Here is a 17,796-nt window from a genome sequence, read left to right as displayed (position 1 = left end):
AAAGATATTATTCATCCACTTCTATACTGCATTCAATTTAACAGTGAAAGTGTATGGGTGATGAAAGTGTGACAGTTAAAAGTGAGTGCATCTCTGGTTTTCTAGAAGCCACTGCTTTAAGTGAGTATTCAAGCTGTTGAATGTAGGACACTTTCTTATTGGGAGGTGCAAGCTATTCCAGAGTTTACCTCCTATTATTGACAATACGTTTTGTCCAGAAGTGGTGCATCTAAATGGTATCACACAGTCCCCTTTTACAGAGGCCCGTACTACCTCCGCTTTCAAGTCTTTGGAAAAAGCCATGCAAGATGATGTAACACTTTATGCACACTATGTACATGTAGCCAGTGGTGGAATATAACTAAGTACATTTACTCAAGTACTGTACTTAAGTACAAATGTTGAGGTACTTGTACTTTACTTGAGTCTTTTCTTTTCATGCCACTTTCTACTTCTACTGCACTTCATTTCAGAGATAAATATTGTAATTTTTACTCCACTACATTCATCTGACAGCTTTAGTTACTAGTTACTTAACAAGTTAAGATTTTTGCACACAAAACACATGTAGTTTATAAAATCTGATGTTTTATCATGAATTAAACTACCCAACAAAAATAACTGCCTACAAGTCCAGCTGAAATGATTAGACCATTAAACACACAACTGTTTGGATCGTCCAGTATTGAGTATTTTTACTTTTAATACTTTAAGTACATTTTCCTGATGATACTTACATATGCCTACTTTTACTTAAGTAACATTTTCAATGCAGGACTTTTACTTGTATTAGATTATTTTTACAGCGTGCTATTAGTACTTTTACTTAAGTAAAGGATCTGAATACTTCTTCAACCACTGGATGCAGCCGAATGTGAGACTCAGTAATATAAAAACATGAAGTCTGCGTGCGAGCATCCATAGAGATCAGACTAGAACACGTGATCCGCTGCTTTACGTAGAGGCGGTGAAAGTGAAAGTACCCCAGTTAACAGTAGGACGTTGCAGTGTGAGGATGAACTATAAAGGCCATGGTTTACTTTGCGAACATGTTTTAGGTCTCCGCAGAGCTGTCAGATGGACCTGGGTTCCTCTTTATTCTCTGTTATCTGTCTGCTCGGAGCTGCGCTCTGCTCCAACGGCGGTAAGTGCAAAATAAACTCAGCCCACTTTACACATAAGATGTATGTTCAGAACTAAGAATCTTATTCACCCTTATTCTAGTTTGGTCCAAACCAGGGCACTGCAAAATAACAATAATGCAAAATAAACAATGTTTGCTTTTTTATGAATTACCATTGTTATTATTAGGCTATTCGTATTTTAACTTTTCCTTTCAGCCACTATTAGTTATCGTCCGAGAGGTTTTGTGTATGCTGACGTTAGTCTGCAACTGAATAGCAAACACATTTATAACACAATTCAGTCAAGCTCTTAACAAAACAGACAACACTGTAATAACTAAGTAGACCAGATGTGCAGAAGAAACCCACCCATTTAAAGGGATGGATTTTCAGTATAAAAATAGGCCTATCTGTAGACCCAGAGACGCTGAAAAATGTGTACCCTGTTTCTTTTTTTATTGTTTTGAACAATCTCAGTGTAGCTCTGGGAAATTGGTGGATCCTTTTGAATCTTGGTAAACAGTTTGAAGAGAGAATTTTTCTGTTCACCTGTATCTGTACTGATTAATCTAGGCATGTAATATTAAAGTATAGAGAGTATAGAGTTACAGTAAAGCAAAAGGTTAAACCCAATAGCATGTGCAAAATCGCCTTAAAAAACCTGCATAAATCCAACAGGACTCATTCACAGCTGACTAAATAGGAAAGTCATACAACTGATTTTGTTTTGGGTCTCCTAATAGGGCTGGGCGATATGGAGAAAATCAAATATCACAATATTCTTGACAAAATACCTTGATGTTGATATTGCGACGATATTATTGACAATTGGTGCTTAACAAAATATTATATACACAATGAGATTTTTGATAAATAATCATCAGAAATGTCGATTTAATGACAAAGTGTGTAAAGGCAAATAATAGAACAGCTAGAACAGTCTGAGTTCAGAAAATGACATCACTTTACTGTAATGCAGCCTTCAAAACCAGGAAAAGACCACACTTAATATATTACAATTTTACGATATCCAAAATCTAAGAAGATATCTAGTCTCATATCACGATATCGATATAATATTGATATATTGCCCAGCCCTACTCTCCTAGTTTTTGGTTTTGTTATCTGAAACTAATACAAAAAAAAATCTAAGGTGAACCATTTTAATTTTCTGTTGTTGCATTTCTGTGTGGATATCTGCATCCCAATTGTGATTTGCCACTTGATGTTTTGTCTTCCAGACAACATCACTTGTCCGTGTCCAAATATTCCTTCATTTGATCTAACTGAACCTCCACTAGAGACCTGCTTCCAAATTAACAGCACTTTCCGCTACAAGTGCATAGGAGGTTACGTGAGGAAGGTGGGAACTTCAACTCTCATCAAATGCAAGGTTGAGGATGGTTCTCCAAAGTGGTCCACCCCCACCCTCGTGTGTATAGGTAAGATTTTATTGGGGTTATTTTATTTGTCTTTACATTTAAACAGCTCAATCACAGAATCCTAAAGAAAAACTGAGCTTTGTGAGTGAAGCAAAATAGCTCTCCACCCAGTTACCATATGCTACCATAGGGCTCAGGTTATTTTTTTGAAAACTTTATTTAGAAAGTAAATGGTACAAAGTCAAAGTACATCGTCAAGAAAGACAGATGAAAGGCTCAAAATAAACATTAAGGAGATGAAGAATTAGAGAGAGACAACAAGAGAATGAAAACAATACACAGCATTTTAAAATGATGTGCTAGAAAATAAAATAATTGGTTATAATGATGCATGGTAGACAAACTTTTGTTATTATTTACATATTTCAAAGACTGCAATAAAAATGGCTCAGTTAATAGGACCATAGGGCTCAAGACTATCTTACCCAGTAACATATTCCATAGGAAGGAGGGCACTTTCAGCAGTGTAAGCTGAGAATATAGATTTTAGAAACTTGTGAAACTGGTTTGTACACTAAAGAAAGAAGTGTGTACGGTATGTCTGTAGGGCTGCAGCATATGTGGTTTACAAACCATTTAGAATTGTATACAATATACTCTTAGGTACTTATGTTGACTACATCAAGCCAAGGTCCCAGATGCTACATCGATCTAGGAATGGGTAGCGTTAGGATTTTATCGATACTACTACTCTTATCGATACTCCTTATCAGTTTGGTTCTTTATCGATACTCTTATCGGTTCTTTTTCATTTAAAAAAATAAAATTACATCTAAATGTATTTATATTTTCAAATTGAAATGAAATAGACACGTAACATACCTAAGGGCCAATTCGGGGTCGGTTTTGATTAATTAACATTCCCGTAATTGTCTCTATCTGTTGAAAGCCTGACCAAGTATGACTCAAATTTTGCACTTCATCTTTCACTTGACCTTTTAGCTTATAGTTGTTTTTCCATTAATTTCCTTTTTTTCCTGGATTAGTCCTGCCCCAGTATCAGCCATAACTACAGCAGATAACTTCTAAAATAAAATAAAAATACTATTAGGCCTATATAAGACTCTTCAGAATGTGTTACTATAGTGCCGTCTACCTGCCGCAAATCAATTTGTGACTTTGCGGGAAAAATCTGACCTGGGCAAAGGCATTCATAAAAACTATATAAAAATAGCGTTCTTTTCACTGTTAGTCTCATTTGCTGTTACTGGTCATTTATGCTCATCAGATGGAAAATTACACAGTTTCAGAAACATTTAAAAGCTACATATAGTCACTTTAAAATACTGAGAAATTTAGAAAGAATGAAGAACTCAGGCATCAGTCAGTATCAGTTCTTCCTCCTGTCCTCTGTCCTCCTCCCTCTGCTGATGTGATTCACTGCAGGTGAACGCATGCTGGAAGAACCTGTTACATTTTGGAGCGGATCCCAATCACGGGCAGATACACAAATTATTTTTCACTTTCGTTAAAATTGCAAGATAGGGAATTTGTGCTGCATTCATGTGGTGTTGGAATAACTGAAAAAATGTGATCCCGATTGGGAAAATTCACACTGCATTAACAGACCAAGCAATTTAAGCCCTTTATACCTCAACATTCCCTGACCGGGAAACAAACAGCAGCGGTGACAGCACCGAATCCTAGCCGCTAGACCATCAGGGAGCCTCCAACTTTATCACCAAATTTATTTGTAGCTTATTCATACTGTCAAGTTTCACATGATGAACAAACTGCTCAATTTCTTATTTGTTGTGTTTCAGCTGACCCAAAAAGAACCACAACACAACCACCAAAGAGCACAGTAACAAGTAAGTTTCAATATTTGTACACTATAAGGTTTTAATATGTGTCGGAGAGAAGTGTTTTTTTCTTAACATTAATGATTAATGGTCTGATCTTGCAGAGAGAAACACTGATATTCCCCATGACTCCACCATTACCACTTCAGTCAGTGAGTTCGGTATTTGCATGAATTCTGAAGACAGAAAAATACTACAATAATACTAATAAACTAAAAATATCTAACTACTAATTATGAAATATGATATTATTACTATATATGTAGTAATTATTTCATAATTACTACATATGTCTAAATCATTTGTGTTAGCAGTGGTTGTAGTAGTGGTTACTTTTTTTACATGTTGAAAATTGTGGGAGGATAACCAAAAAATTCTAGGATCCATCCCAAAAAGCTTAACATGTCAGTGTATGACAAAATGTATGATGTGTGTCACTGCAAAGACTGGAAAAAATGGATTGACACCCAAGACATTTCAAGAGATGGATAAATGTGTGCTGCCATTGAGAGCGCTAAATGGTTATTTAGCTTTGACATACTGTTTTCCTTGCATATTATTGTAATTAATCTGGGCACGTAGATACCTGTTACCATTTTTCTGTGTGGATTCTTGCGTGTGTTCATGGCATGTAAGAACTTGTCATAGCAGGAGAAGCACATGTGTAACTAATAACAGTGATGGTATTCCATGAAGTGTCAGAGACTCAGAACCCATGCCCAAAACACCTAAATGGAATTCAGCCATCACTAATTACACAAGTCAAGATGTCCACTCGGAAAATAACTCTGCAATTCCCCTTTAGTTTTGTGAAGCATTTTAACATATTTTAGTTAATTGCTCACCAGCTAGTTAGCAACTAGCTGATAGTGGAGCAATTAGCTGCTAAAGATGCTGACATTTCCCTCACGGGTTGGTGGAGACCAAAACAGAGCTAAAAGGAGCTTGAATATTGGACTTAATTTGTCAGGTGACTGGTAATGTTCCTCCGTGTCTGCTGGACGTGTTTTTAGGCAACTGCTAAGGTGGTAATATGCCGATGGTGTGTTTTTTTTAGCTAGATTATCCTGCTGCCCCCAAGTCGCCAAAAAAGTCTGATAATACTGCTTTAAAAAGTCCAAATATACAAAAAAGTACTTTGTTAGGACATGTTGACATGTCACAGTACGAAAAGCACGAATCATTAATTTTGATAAATGTGGAATTGTAGTCACTGCCATGGCTAACAGCTAAATGGAAAATGGAATAAATAGAACGGTCTGTTTGTAACTTCCTCTCCTAGAAGTAGCAGTAGTAGTATAGGTAGTAGCAGTAGTAGCAGTATTGTAGTCGTACTAGTAGGTTTAATGATTGTTAATATACAGTAGCAGCTGAGTTTTGGTTGTCGTAGCAGCACTCGTACTATTACAAGAAGTAGTAACAGCAGCTGTAACAGTAGTAATACTATGACTAACAGTGTAAGAAACTAACACAAAACCTTGCATGTGTTTTTCTAATGTTTGTTAATTGCTATGTGGCATGTTATTTCAGAGTAAATATCATAACCAGTGTGTGTGGAAAATGTACTTCTGTACCGCACAGTCACTTGAGAACTTTTCATGCATGAAAGACATCTGTACACCTGGACTCCCCGAATCACAGTAGAACAGAGTTGTTTTTCTTTAACAGTAGTTTTACAAATAGTAGCGCTGGTAGGAGAAGCAACAGTGTAGTAGTAAGTAAGTCATATTAGCAGTCTTGCTCTTAGCAGTATTAGTAGAAGTAAATGTCTTTTCTTATCAGCAGCAGCTTCCACATACCTGCAGACGAGCCAGAGTATAAGCACCGCAGCTTCAGTGACTGCAGGAGACAGAACAGAGCCTACCTCATCTGGTGCACAGGCCTGGACAAATCACTCACAGGGTAAATAGCATAAAGTCATGCATGTTATGCTACTTGCAGTGTACTGTACGCTGCTTATAACTGCATCAGGTCAAATGATTTTATTGGCCAGGGCTGGGTGAAACACCTAAGAAATGGTCTTGAGATTCATGAACACCTTGTCATGATTTAGATTACCCATCAGCAGGGGCGATTCCAGGATATTTCTTAGTGGGGTGGCACAGGGGTGGACCAATAATCATTAGGGGGGGTGGCGGGTGGGGGTGGGGGGTGTTGGGTTATCAGTATACAGCTTAGAAAATCTGCTTAGAAATATAGGAAATGATAGAACAACACAATGTAATTCTGCTAAATAAAACATCACATAAAATATCACATCACATAAAATATCACATTCTTTATTAATTTCCCTTGTTATCATTTTAAACAAGCTAGTACAGTGCCCGTTCAAATGTTGGAACAGGCCGTTGCTTGGCCTGTGGTATTGCTCCTTTTAGCTTTCTCCAGAAACAAATTGTACCCCAAAATTACTTACAGAAGGACCAACAAACCACTAAATATGCAACTCCACTGTATAGCCTACTACTGGCTTACAGTGTACCCCCTTCTAGCCCCGCCACTGCCCATCAGTCATTGTATCCATCATTATATACAGTATGTTTTTTAGGGTTTCCCTACCATTATAAGGTAATACTTAGGTGCAGCACCCAAGCCATTTTGGGCACCACATATTAATGTAAAATCGATGTGGGCATCAAAACTTCGGGAGTTCCGATGCCCTTCCATATCACCACAGAACTTCCCCAGTTAATGACTTACATCAAGAGTCCTTTTCCCTGAAATGTTATGTTCAAATATGCAGCTTGTTATATAAAGGTCATTTGGACAGCACTCCAATTAATACTTTTAATTGCCACAGGGACAGCGTGTTTCACCGGCAATCTTATTCCAATAACACAAAAAGGATTTAAATGATGTATTGCCATGTGCAAAATAAACAAATTATTAGTGAAACTATGTCCCTCTCTCCTTGGTGCCGTCAGTTATTCTAAATATATACTTAAAACTAGTAGCATAGAAAACATGCACATTATGGCATAGTTTCCTTTGATGTTGCCTGCTCTGCACTGATAAACCTATACCAAAGAAGATCTCTGTGTGAACTGATAATGAGTGAGTGAATGTGAGGGAATTAAAATAAATTGGTAAGGAAGTCAGAGTTGTGTTAATATAGTTAACGTTTTGTTAAAAAAAAAAATGTTTTAAACAAATAGTTATGAGAAGTGCCATTTTTTCACTTGAGGCCCTCCAAAACATCTGTGCACGTCCCTGAATATATTGCATGTAAGACGGACACTTTTCCCCCCTATAGTTACAATGTCTATATATGCTATTTGGGGTATTCTAAATAAATTCTTACATGAGTTTAAGATGGATATAATGGTCATGTTTAAGTGATAACCTTCAGTGGAGGCCCTATAAAATGGTGGTATTTCAATCAAACGCATGGTGATGTACATAATTGTTTCCAAAACAAAAACATTTCATAATTTTTTTTACTGGCAATAGTACTTCATTTATCATCTTTCAAACTCACCAGACCTCTTGTATTTCACTGTAGCTTAGTGGTGTCAAACTCATTTTAGTTCATGGGCCACATACCCCTAATGTGATCTCAAGTGGGCCAGACCAGTATATCACTCTAGAAATATCAGAAACTTTATCTGCCACAGAGTTTCTTGTCAGCTTGATGTTGGCAAACGCAAGTTGCTTCTGCTAGGACAGCGTTCTAAGGCCATTGTAGGAAAATAATAATGTTACAGACCCGGGAGAGAGGGGTAATATTCCGAGACAAATTCAGAATTTCTAAGATTAAAGTCGTAAATTTACGAAAAAAGAACTCAGATATTCTCTGAGATTAAAGTGGGAAATTTGAAATTGGAATTAATTCGCTGCAATTTTCACACTTTGCAAACTCATCCAGGGGGCCTGATTAGACCATTTGGAGGGCCGGTTCTGGTCCACGGGCCGTATGTTTGACACCCCTGCTAGCTAATATAATATTATATAATAATCATTTATAGTAATTATTGCACTTATATAATCAATATAGATTTGGTTAATGTGTACATAAGCAAATACGGGACATCAGGGAATTATCCAGCCAAAGGGTCTGATGACATTGGAGAGGGATAATTAATCATATCATGTACAGCAAGTCAAGCTGACTCATTAGAAGATAATCTTACAGTAGTCTTACAGGAGTACAAATGGTCGCAGGTCTGTCACGAAAATACGAGACGTAATTGCATATTTTAAAGATGTTTGTTGGACACAATAAAACTGAGCCAAAATGTTATCTGGGCCTCTTCTCAAGAAAAACAAAAACAAATCTGTAGCCTGGTTGACACCAGACCCTTCTTAGTTGTAACTGAGAGTGGGTCTGGGCAAGCTTCATTCACAGCCCATTTCCAAAGGGGCGTCACCAACAGACGCCACTCATATGCCTCTGGGCGCAATTGGGTAGTCCTTCAACCAATCAGACCAACGATCCAGGTGACGTCACCTGGATCGCTGGTCTGGACTGCTACGTAGCAGCTACAGCAGCATCAACGGGTTGCTGCGCTTCAGTGGCCGTTATGTAATGTAAACAAAAAGCTGCTTGCCGTCGCTGCGCTATCGTCATCGTGTAACGGTTGTGATTAGTGCCTCGATTTGGAAAAAATGGAAATGGGCTTGAATGGGCTCTTGGCCAGACTGACTTGCAGAGCAAATCTCAAATTTGCCGGAAGTTCGTCAGGGTTTTCCCAGGCTAACAAATCTGCAAACTTCCCCCTTTTTTTGAGTCTCTTTGTGCTTCCACACTGGTTCCACTATCCCTCTTCATCGTGAAGTGTTTTGCTCTGTTTGTGGTGGTTTCAGCCTGGTCCATCATATTGTTTTTTTCAAGCATACACAAATCTGTAAAATAACAAACACATCACATAAATGGAACCAGTTTTTGTTAAAAACATTATGTGTTCTAAAAGGATAGAAAAACAGCACAGAAACCTGGAAGACATTGAGAATGTCTCCTTAATGTGCAACTCGCACTGCCTTGATCTGCCAATACTAAACTGTTGAAATGAAAAGCCAAGCTACAGGGAAATCACATTCCTTTCTTTCTTTCACAGCAGGAACTGAAGGTGTGACAGAGACTAAAGGGACGCACCGGACAACATCAACCTCAACCACCACTGAGCCTTCAAGCAATGGGACCGACTCTGCCCATAGTAAGCTTCATCACTGTTGTTGTTCCCATTTGTGCCAATGGGAAGCCCTATATAATAACTACACTGTTTTTACAAACAAGAATATAGAGCCAGAGAATCAAGACCTTACCATTTCATGTCGAGCAGTGGTGGAATGTAACTAAGTACATTTACTCAAGTACTGTACTTAAGTTCAAATTTGAGGTACTTGTACTTTACTTGAGTCTTTTCTTTTCATGCTTCTACTCCACTACATTTCAGAGAGAAATATTATACTTTTTACTCCACTACATTAATCTGACAGCTTTAGTTACTAATTACTTAACAAACTAAGATTTTTGCACACAAAACACATGTAGTTTAAAAAAAAATAGATGTTTTATTTTAATGAAACTATTAAAAAACATATAGGCCTACAAGTGCAGCTGAAATGATTAAACACAAAACAGTTTTTGATCGTTTCCAGTTTCTAAAATATAATGATTTTTCTGCATTGAGTACTTTTCCTGATGATACTTGCATACTTTTACTTAAGTAACATTTTCAATGCAGGACTTTTACTTGTAACAGAGTATTCTTACAGTGTGGTATGAGTACTTTTACTTAACTAAAGGATCCGATTACTTCTTCCACCACTTGTGTTGAGTATTTCTCTCTTGTTGGCAGTACATGGCAGCACAACAACAGCGGTGATCGGCTGTGCTTCATTGGCCTTCGTCTTAGCTTTGATCGGAATCAGCCTATATTGTTATAAAAGGTAAGCTAGAGAAAAGCATGTTAACATAGTGATTCATTGAAAAATGTATTTGTTCAGGTGTAAATATGTCACGCTACACTTTCTTTCGCTTGATAGAACAACTGAAATAAAGGTAAAATGGTTTGTTTGCAAACCCATGTGCCTACTTAATCAAAACACGCATTTACACTAGGGGTGGGGGGGAAAATCAATACAGCATAGTATCATGATTTTTTCTGTGGCAAGACTATCGATACACAGACACCAAGTATCGATCTTTTATTATACAACTGTTGGTCAGTATGTCTGCTTGATAATCCCATTTCGCAGCGATAAAACTGAAGTGAGATGAACAAACAGAGACATGTATCTTTTCAGATAAAACAGATGTCGACAAAGTTTCCTTATGGGGACATCATTTGAAATTGGGAAAAATTTGAAGTTGGAAAAAGGCAATCAATTGCAATATATCGCAAAATATTGCAATATGTTTAAAATCGCAATAATATCGTATCGTGACATGAGTATCGTGATGATATCGTATCGTGAGGCCTCTGGTGATTTCCACCCCTAATTTCCACATCTCAATCTCAATATTCTTAAACAATTAGGTGCAATAATTACTTGGTGCAATAATTTATCAGTTACATGTGCAATATCGGTTATTTACTCACTGCTGCTATTTATGTTCACACTGTACTTTATTTAGGTTAATGCTGCACTACAAAAGCAGTTGCACAATCAATTGCTTTAGCAACATAATCTTTTTCACCTAATATTACATTTTAACCTAATCTCACTTTATTTCTACTTAACGTTTTTTTCATTTCTCGCGCTGGGGCTTTGTTACTATATACTGTACACTTATTGATTCGCTCTTTTCTTACTCTTTTTTTTTTTTTTTTACCTTGAATCTGACTGTGAGCAACTGTCGGATTGATTATCATTTCACTAGTTATGATCTCATCACTGTTTCCTTTTTTTCGTAGGAAGTCAAGAAACAGCATCCCACCGGAGCCAACAGAAGAACAGTTACACATGCTGGGTATCGTTAAAAAATGTTAGATAGCGGTACCGATACCATTACTTCGATACCGGTTCCTAAACAGTCCTTTTTTTCGATAACAAATTAATAAAACAAAAATAAATTACAACACATATAACAATTGTTTTAATTTATTTTTCCGCTCCTACTACATGAGCTCCTTCTCTGTGTGTAACGTAGAGGTTTTCCTGCGTGTCTGTCTCTATGACATGTAACGTTAGACAGCCAATCGCAGACATTATTAGATCTTGGTAGAAGCATGCTGCATGCTTATTGGCTCACTGACGCTGATGAGATTTACTCCTTGATTAAAATTGGGTATTGAATGACAAGGCATTTTTCAAAACTCGATGCTTTGGAGGCAATTCAGTCGGTGCCTAAAGAGTATTGGATTTGATACCCAGTCCTACTCACTCGACATCCATTTTAATTCCAGAGCTCGCCTCCCTACGTGCACATGTTCCACCAAAACAAGTTCAACAAGTAACAAAACGTACCTGTGTCCGGGGTTTAACGCCGACAAAAGACAAATGTGACTGGAATGCTGTGTGGACTGGCCAGACCCTCCTCGGCAGCGCTGTGGCGGAAGGTCTGGCAATGCGAGACTACAGTGTTACTGGAGCTCATGGGGTCATCCTCATGCAGTGAAGAACCGCCTTGTTCTTATTAGATTGTGTGATCGCCTCCATAAGCTTAATGGCTGGCTTGGTATGATTTGTTGTTTGCACATTTCTAAAAAGTTTAACTCACAACCTTTTTCGTAGAAGATCTCAACCAAATATGTAAACTGCACATAAGGAACTTTAATTTTAAAGATGCTGTGACCATCTGATGCTACAACAGGTAGCATGTGCTCTTTTCTACCCTTGTAGGATACTGCTGGGGATATTCTGTATGTTTCTTTGGTTGCTGGTTCAAGTCCCCATACGGACCATATATGTATGGTATAAGTATGGTGGTGGACTGGTAGCTGGAGAGGTGCCAATTCACCTCCTGGACACTGCCATGAAAATACAAAATACCATCAATGAATTAATCCTTCCAACAAGTATGGACTGTTTAGCCAAAGCCTCATATAACATGTTCCTTTGTGTCTTAGAGCTCCATTGTTCTCTAAAATCTATGAACATATCACTGGGTGGAACCTGTATCCCGGGTTACATGTTAATCACAATAGACATTCCTGCCGCTTTAATCACTTAAAAAGATTGTTGATATCTGAACTCAAATGCCAAACAAATACAACCTCCCTATCAGAAGCTCCGCCCTCCAAATTCACGGATGGATAACTACTGGCCACTCAGCACATTCAAATGCTGCCTCCCCCCCACCATCAACTGTCGCTGCCTGTTGCCAATTGGCTGGAACAGTGTTTTGTGGCTCGTGCACAGTCTATGGTGCACACCTTTCTGTTTGTTTTCCATTTACACAGCCAGGGCTGTGTATTAAAGCAACACTATGTAACTTTTAGCTGCAACTGAAGTTCCAATGAGACAACCTGTAGGGGGACCGAAGCGGGAAAAGTTACATAGTGTTGCTTTAACACCGGAATTTTTTTCAGAGCACACAGAAAATAGAGAGCTAGGTGACCATGAGCAGATATTCACTGAATTTGACAAAAAAGTGTTTTGGTTTAACATCACTTTATTAACATGAGGAATACCTTTAACCCTCTGCGGTCTAAGGGCATTTTTACATTTCTTTATAAATTCACATTTTAAGGATATTTGCATATAACCGGATACCCATTTGTTTCATATCAAAATGTTCAGAACAAACTCAGCGTTCTGTAAAGGGAAGCCCAAATTTGTTCCAGAGCAATGTTTAAAGCGATAATTTGGCCCTAAAGCTGAACAGTTGAGCACCAAAAAATTACATTTGAAGAACAGTTGTTCAACCGCCTTTTTGTAAAAAATACTGGATTAAGCATAGGAAAACTAGTTTTTAATTATAGAAAGTAAACTAGTTTGTTAAAAAAAAACAAAAAAACTAAATTCTCAAGGAAATGACCTCATCAGTAGCTGTACAGCCCTGGGTGGAAGTGAAGAGAAGAACCGACTCTGCCTGTTGTTAAAGAGGTTCTATTATAATCTGTTTCATCGTCATATTTGTATTCCTGGGGGTCTAGTAGAATATATAGACGCTATGATGTTCAAAAAACATATGTGTCTCATCCTGCCCACTGCTGCAGCGCTTCTGTCGGAAACGCTCCGAGTTCCTGGCTGATGTCAGTCTCCAAACCAAGTTGTTTGTGGTTTGTTCATGCATACTGTAGAATTTAGTGGGCATTGCTAGCATGATGAATGTCAATGCAGGAGGAAGTTAACACTTGCACAGACATCCGCCGTCTCCCCCCCACTTCCCCAGATAAAATCAAATTATTTTAGTATGTTTGTTTTTGGTATTGTCTCACAATTAAAGCTTCTTCTTTATGAATTTTCACAATGTAAAATGTGTATTTTCGTAAAAATTCTTGGCTGAACATAGATATCACACATCAGTGTAATGCTTTAATGTAAGGTTTCAGTAGGAATCACTATATGATTGTATTATTGAAATATGTATCAGACCTGATATTTATAAGCAACTGGATGTTTAATAATTAAAAAAATTCCACCATGTTTTACGTCAATGTTGTTTTGTGTGCCTACCTATGAACGTTTTCGTGCAAATAAAAGTGTTTTTGCTCATAGTTTTATAATGGTCAGTGTGAAAAAGACCTCTTAAAAGAACACAATGAACAGAATTTCTGCTGAAACCTCACTGATGACATATGCCATGGGTCAGCAGCTTTTTAAGGCCCTAGTGGGTTACTACTTTCATTTCCCCATCCTGGGCTAAAATCCAGTCATGGGCCTTTGTTTCTAATCCCACTTGTCTTTTTCCTGTAATTACTTGTTGCTCCCACTGTCCATTAAATTTGTATAATTAGAAATATTCTTTAAAAAATGTTAGTCCAGTGTTGCGAATGGAGGACTTTGCACAATCAGTAGACCCAATCGGAATCTGCGGAATTAGTTTTTACAGTTGTCAGCGGTGATCCGATCCAGTTTTGCTGCTTAGGGTGAAGATGTGAAGATAACATTTATTTTTAATTTGTTTAAAATCTGCGGTGAATTCTGCAAATTCTGAATCACAGGCTTCTATAGCTGTTAATAATATAATCAGCTTTCAACCCAGAACTATGTAGACACATAATTAGTAAAAAAACAAAAAATGTCCCTCTGCAGATGTTGTCCATATCCCCTGGAATGTTCAGTGATTACTCTACAGTAGTTCCAAAAGTAAATATTAAGCAATGCAAACACACTTGCCAGCTGGTCATGTACATCCGTGTAGACCTTCTCCCAGTCATGATCAAAAATATAATATTGTGACAGAATTTCATCTGTATAATATAAAAAGTGTCCGTTGTCAAACAGCTTAGAGTAGCTTCTTGAACATGATTTAGTACTTTAATACTTAGGAAATATTGTATAATTCATTCTCATTTCCGTCTATATTGTATAATTCGTTCTCATTTCCGTCTAATGTGCTAAAAGGCTTTTGTGCCATTAGCTGAAAAGCTTTACAGCTTCACAAGAGGGACCAGCTGGTGGGACCATTGAACAATGTGACTACACTAGCTGAGTTGGATACACTCCAGAGTGTCTATGTTCTTGTATCAGTGTTTAATTGCCCTCACTTTCTCACACTGTATTCCATCTCTTGACTCTTTTCTCAAAGGCAGGAGTAAGAAAGAAGTCAATTGGTGCAGTGCATGTGCAGTTGAAGAAGGGACGTTGGGCATCATGCCCGCTACAACTAGGAACAGAGTCAGACGTTGGAAGAATTGGGGCTCAGCCCAAAGCTAGGGGGACCGGGAACATGCTGCCCCGGGGAAATTTTTTTTCTCCATTTACGGTAGCAATGACTATTTTCCAATTTTGGAAAAAAAAACATGATAGTTGCCAAGAAAAAATAAATCATCCTTTGTTAAGAGAACTTTGGCTCCATTGATTGCCGGTCCAGTCAGAGAGACTGAGGGGAAATGACAAAAGGCATTTGAAGAACCTAAAAGTTCCAGGGCTTTTGAGAAAACATCCTGAGCTGAAGCCCCAGAAAGCACCCCCTCACACCCTTACCAGCGCTCCGTTCCTGGCTACAACGCAGTGTTTCCCTTACATAGCCTCTAACCCTCCTCATACATTTAGCCCATTGACAGAAAATGTATCAGTCTGTGTTTGAGGCTTGTGGTCCAGGGGGAAACGTTCTTGCTTTTCCAATAAGCAAACTCATGCTAACTAATGTCCATCCTGCTAAACTGTGGCTCCAGCAGCAATGGGTGTGTTTTTTCTCTGCACTGTTAAGGTAGCCTCGTGAGACTGTCCTGATCTCGCGAGCTCGTTTTCCACTCGCAGATCAGTCTGGCATCTTGAGATTTTTTTCCCTCTGTACTGTTAAGGCGCCAACAACAGCAATTTATTCATACAAACAAAAAAAGAAGTCCAAACAGTGAAGTGTACACAAATTCAGCTTCAGTTTAGTCATACTTCCTTTGTTTCTTTAACAGGGCACAAACTGGATGGTGAATTTGGGATCCGGTTGCTAAAAAGTTAACGCTTTCTAAAAGCGCTTAGTCTAATCTGGGCTTTAAAAAAGCTCTACGTTAAGTGAGGTGCTCATTTATGTTCTTAATGTAGATCTTTAATGGGAAAAAACTCAATCCTGCTAAAGTGCGGTTCCAAATTGAGGTGCTCATATACAGTATGTCCTTAACGTGCATCTTTAATTGGAAAAAAAACTTCACGCTAAAATGCGGTTCCAGCAGCAGTGGGTACACATAATATATTTTCCAACATATTATATGTCTCATCCTGCCCACTGCTGCAGCGCTTCTACATACTGTAGAATTTAGTGGGCATTGCTAGCATGATGAAAGAAAATAAGTGTTTTTGCTCATAGTTTTATAATGGTCAGTGTGAAAAAGACCTCTTAAAAGAACACAATGAACAGAATTTCTGCTGAAACCTCACTGATGACATATGCCATGGGTCAGCAGCTTTTTAAGGCCCTAGTGGGTTACTACTTTCATTTCCCCATCCTGGGCTAAAATCCAGTGATGGGCCTTTGTTTCTAATCCCACTTGTCTTTTTCCTGTAATTACTTGTTGCTCCCACTGTCCATTAAATTGGTATAATTAAAAATATTCTTTAAAAAAACGTTAGTCCAGTGTTGCGAATAGAGGACTTTGCACACAAAAATGTCCCTCTCCAGATGTTGTCCATATCCCCTGGAATGTTCAGTGATTACTCTACAGTAGTTCCAAAAGTAAATATTAAGTAATGCAAACACACTTGCCAGCTGGTCATGTACATCCGTGTAGACCTTCTCCCAGTCATGATAAAAAATATAATATTGTGACAGAATTTCATCTGTATAAAAGGTGTCCGTTATCAAACACTTACACCCTAACAGCTTAGAGTAGCCTCTTGAACATGGATTTAGTAGATTAATACTTAGGAAATATCCATTCACTCTCATTTCTGTCTAATGTGCTAAAAGGCTTTTGTGGTATTGTGTCATTAGCTGAAAAGCTGTTTGACTGTTCCCATGGAGCCGAGGCTGATTGCTAGCAGATGTTTGGCAGGAACTTGGAACAGAATTCAGTAAATCCCAGTGCAGTCAATTGTAGATTGACTGTAAATGCAATGTGGAGTATTGTTATCACTAAAACCACAACTGGTATAGACTTGTACTGCCCTTCCATTACCAATGGATTATGTACTCATGTGATCATGATGAAATGAAAAGGTTTTATCTTATCAGCTGCTTTCATAATACACATTTTTTTAACCATAAACTGCCAAAAAGTCACACCAAATGACTGATTTGATTAAAGAAGAAAGATATTCACAAAAGTTTATTTTTAAGTAAAAGTTGACAAGTCTGCCAGCAATTATTTTATTTTTTTTAATATACTCACACGTCACACAATCACACAATCACACGGTGCTCTCCAGTTAACCCTCAGTCCTACTAGTGGCCACTGGGAGCTGTAGGCTGTAAAAAAAATAGCAACGTTGCAAACATCTGTTACAGACAGACACCTTACATTATTTGTGGCCGTTGACCTGAAAGTCCTTTTTCCAACTATGTACAAAAGCAGACGGTTTTATTTGAAGTCCTTGATGACGAGCAGGGTTAGAAAAGTGCCAGGAGCATCATGTGGTGGACCTGCTGGCCAAGTCTTCGCGGTATTTCAGCCATCGAGAGCACGTCGTCGGTCATGAGGAAGGCCATTGAGCCAATGCGCGTCCACACACACCGCTCGCACAACGGGCCGCCTGCAGACACACCATCAGACTGGACAGACAAAAAGAGGGAGACTTAATAAATCATAGCAAGAAACGTCTTGAGGGCATTACAGCTATTGTGCTTTTATAATTCTGACTGACAAAAACTAACTGTAGTTTCATTTTTTTAGAGTTTGGCTGCGTCCATAAAATCGCATACTATGCACTACATACTCAACA

At 38.1% G+C, this 17,796-nt stretch overlaps 2 protein-coding genes across 8 annotated transcripts in view; one reads left to right on the top strand and one right to left on the bottom strand.

Annotated features, from left to right (window-relative positions):
* Window positions 1-950: 950 nt before the first annotated feature.
* il15ra (interleukin 15 receptor subunit alpha) lies at window positions 951-12,476 on the top strand. Of its 7 annotated transcripts, none has more exons than XM_031306112.2 (8): window positions 951-1,144; window positions 2,366-2,566; window positions 4,330-4,377; window positions 4,473-4,520; window positions 6,154-6,270; window positions 9,423-9,521; window positions 10,167-10,257; window positions 11,226-12,476. In XM_031306112.2, exons 1-8 carry the CDS (start codon window positions 1,078-1,080, stop codon window positions 11,299-11,301), a joined length of 747 nt encoding a protein of 248 aa, XP_031161972.1. In that variant the 5' UTR covers window positions 951-1,077; the 3' UTR covers window positions 11,302-12,476. The 7 variants fall into 7 exon arrangements, with proteins under 7 accessions (XP_031161972.1, XP_031161973.1, XP_031161971.1 ...); XM_031306113.2 differs by having other exon boundaries at window positions 6,151-6,270; window positions 9,426-9,521; XM_031306111.2 differs by having other exon boundaries at window positions 6,151-6,270.
* Window positions 12,477-17,090: 4,614 nt separating this feature from the next.
* Window positions 17,091-17,796, bottom strand: part of fbxo18 (F-box DNA helicase 1) — a 37,288-nt gene continuing 36,582 nt past the window's right edge. The window contains exon 22 of the mRNA XM_035995987.1: window positions 17,091-17,626. Within this exon, the coding sequence (XP_035851880.1) occupies window positions 17,465-17,626 (162 nt within the window). The 3' untranslated portion in view covers window positions 17,091-17,464. The remainder of the gene's footprint in view (window positions 17,627-17,796) is intronic.

The sequence above is a fragment of the Sander lucioperca genome, chromosome 20 (assembly GCF_008315115.2).
Source record: "Sander lucioperca isolate FBNREF2018 chromosome 20, SLUC_FBN_1.2, whole genome shotgun sequence".
In the NCBI taxonomy this organism is placed as follows: Eukaryota; Metazoa; Chordata; class Actinopteri; order Perciformes; family Percidae; genus Sander; species Sander lucioperca.
Note: the sequence above shows the minus strand (reverse complement) of the source record. Positions and strands in the feature narration are given on the sequence as shown.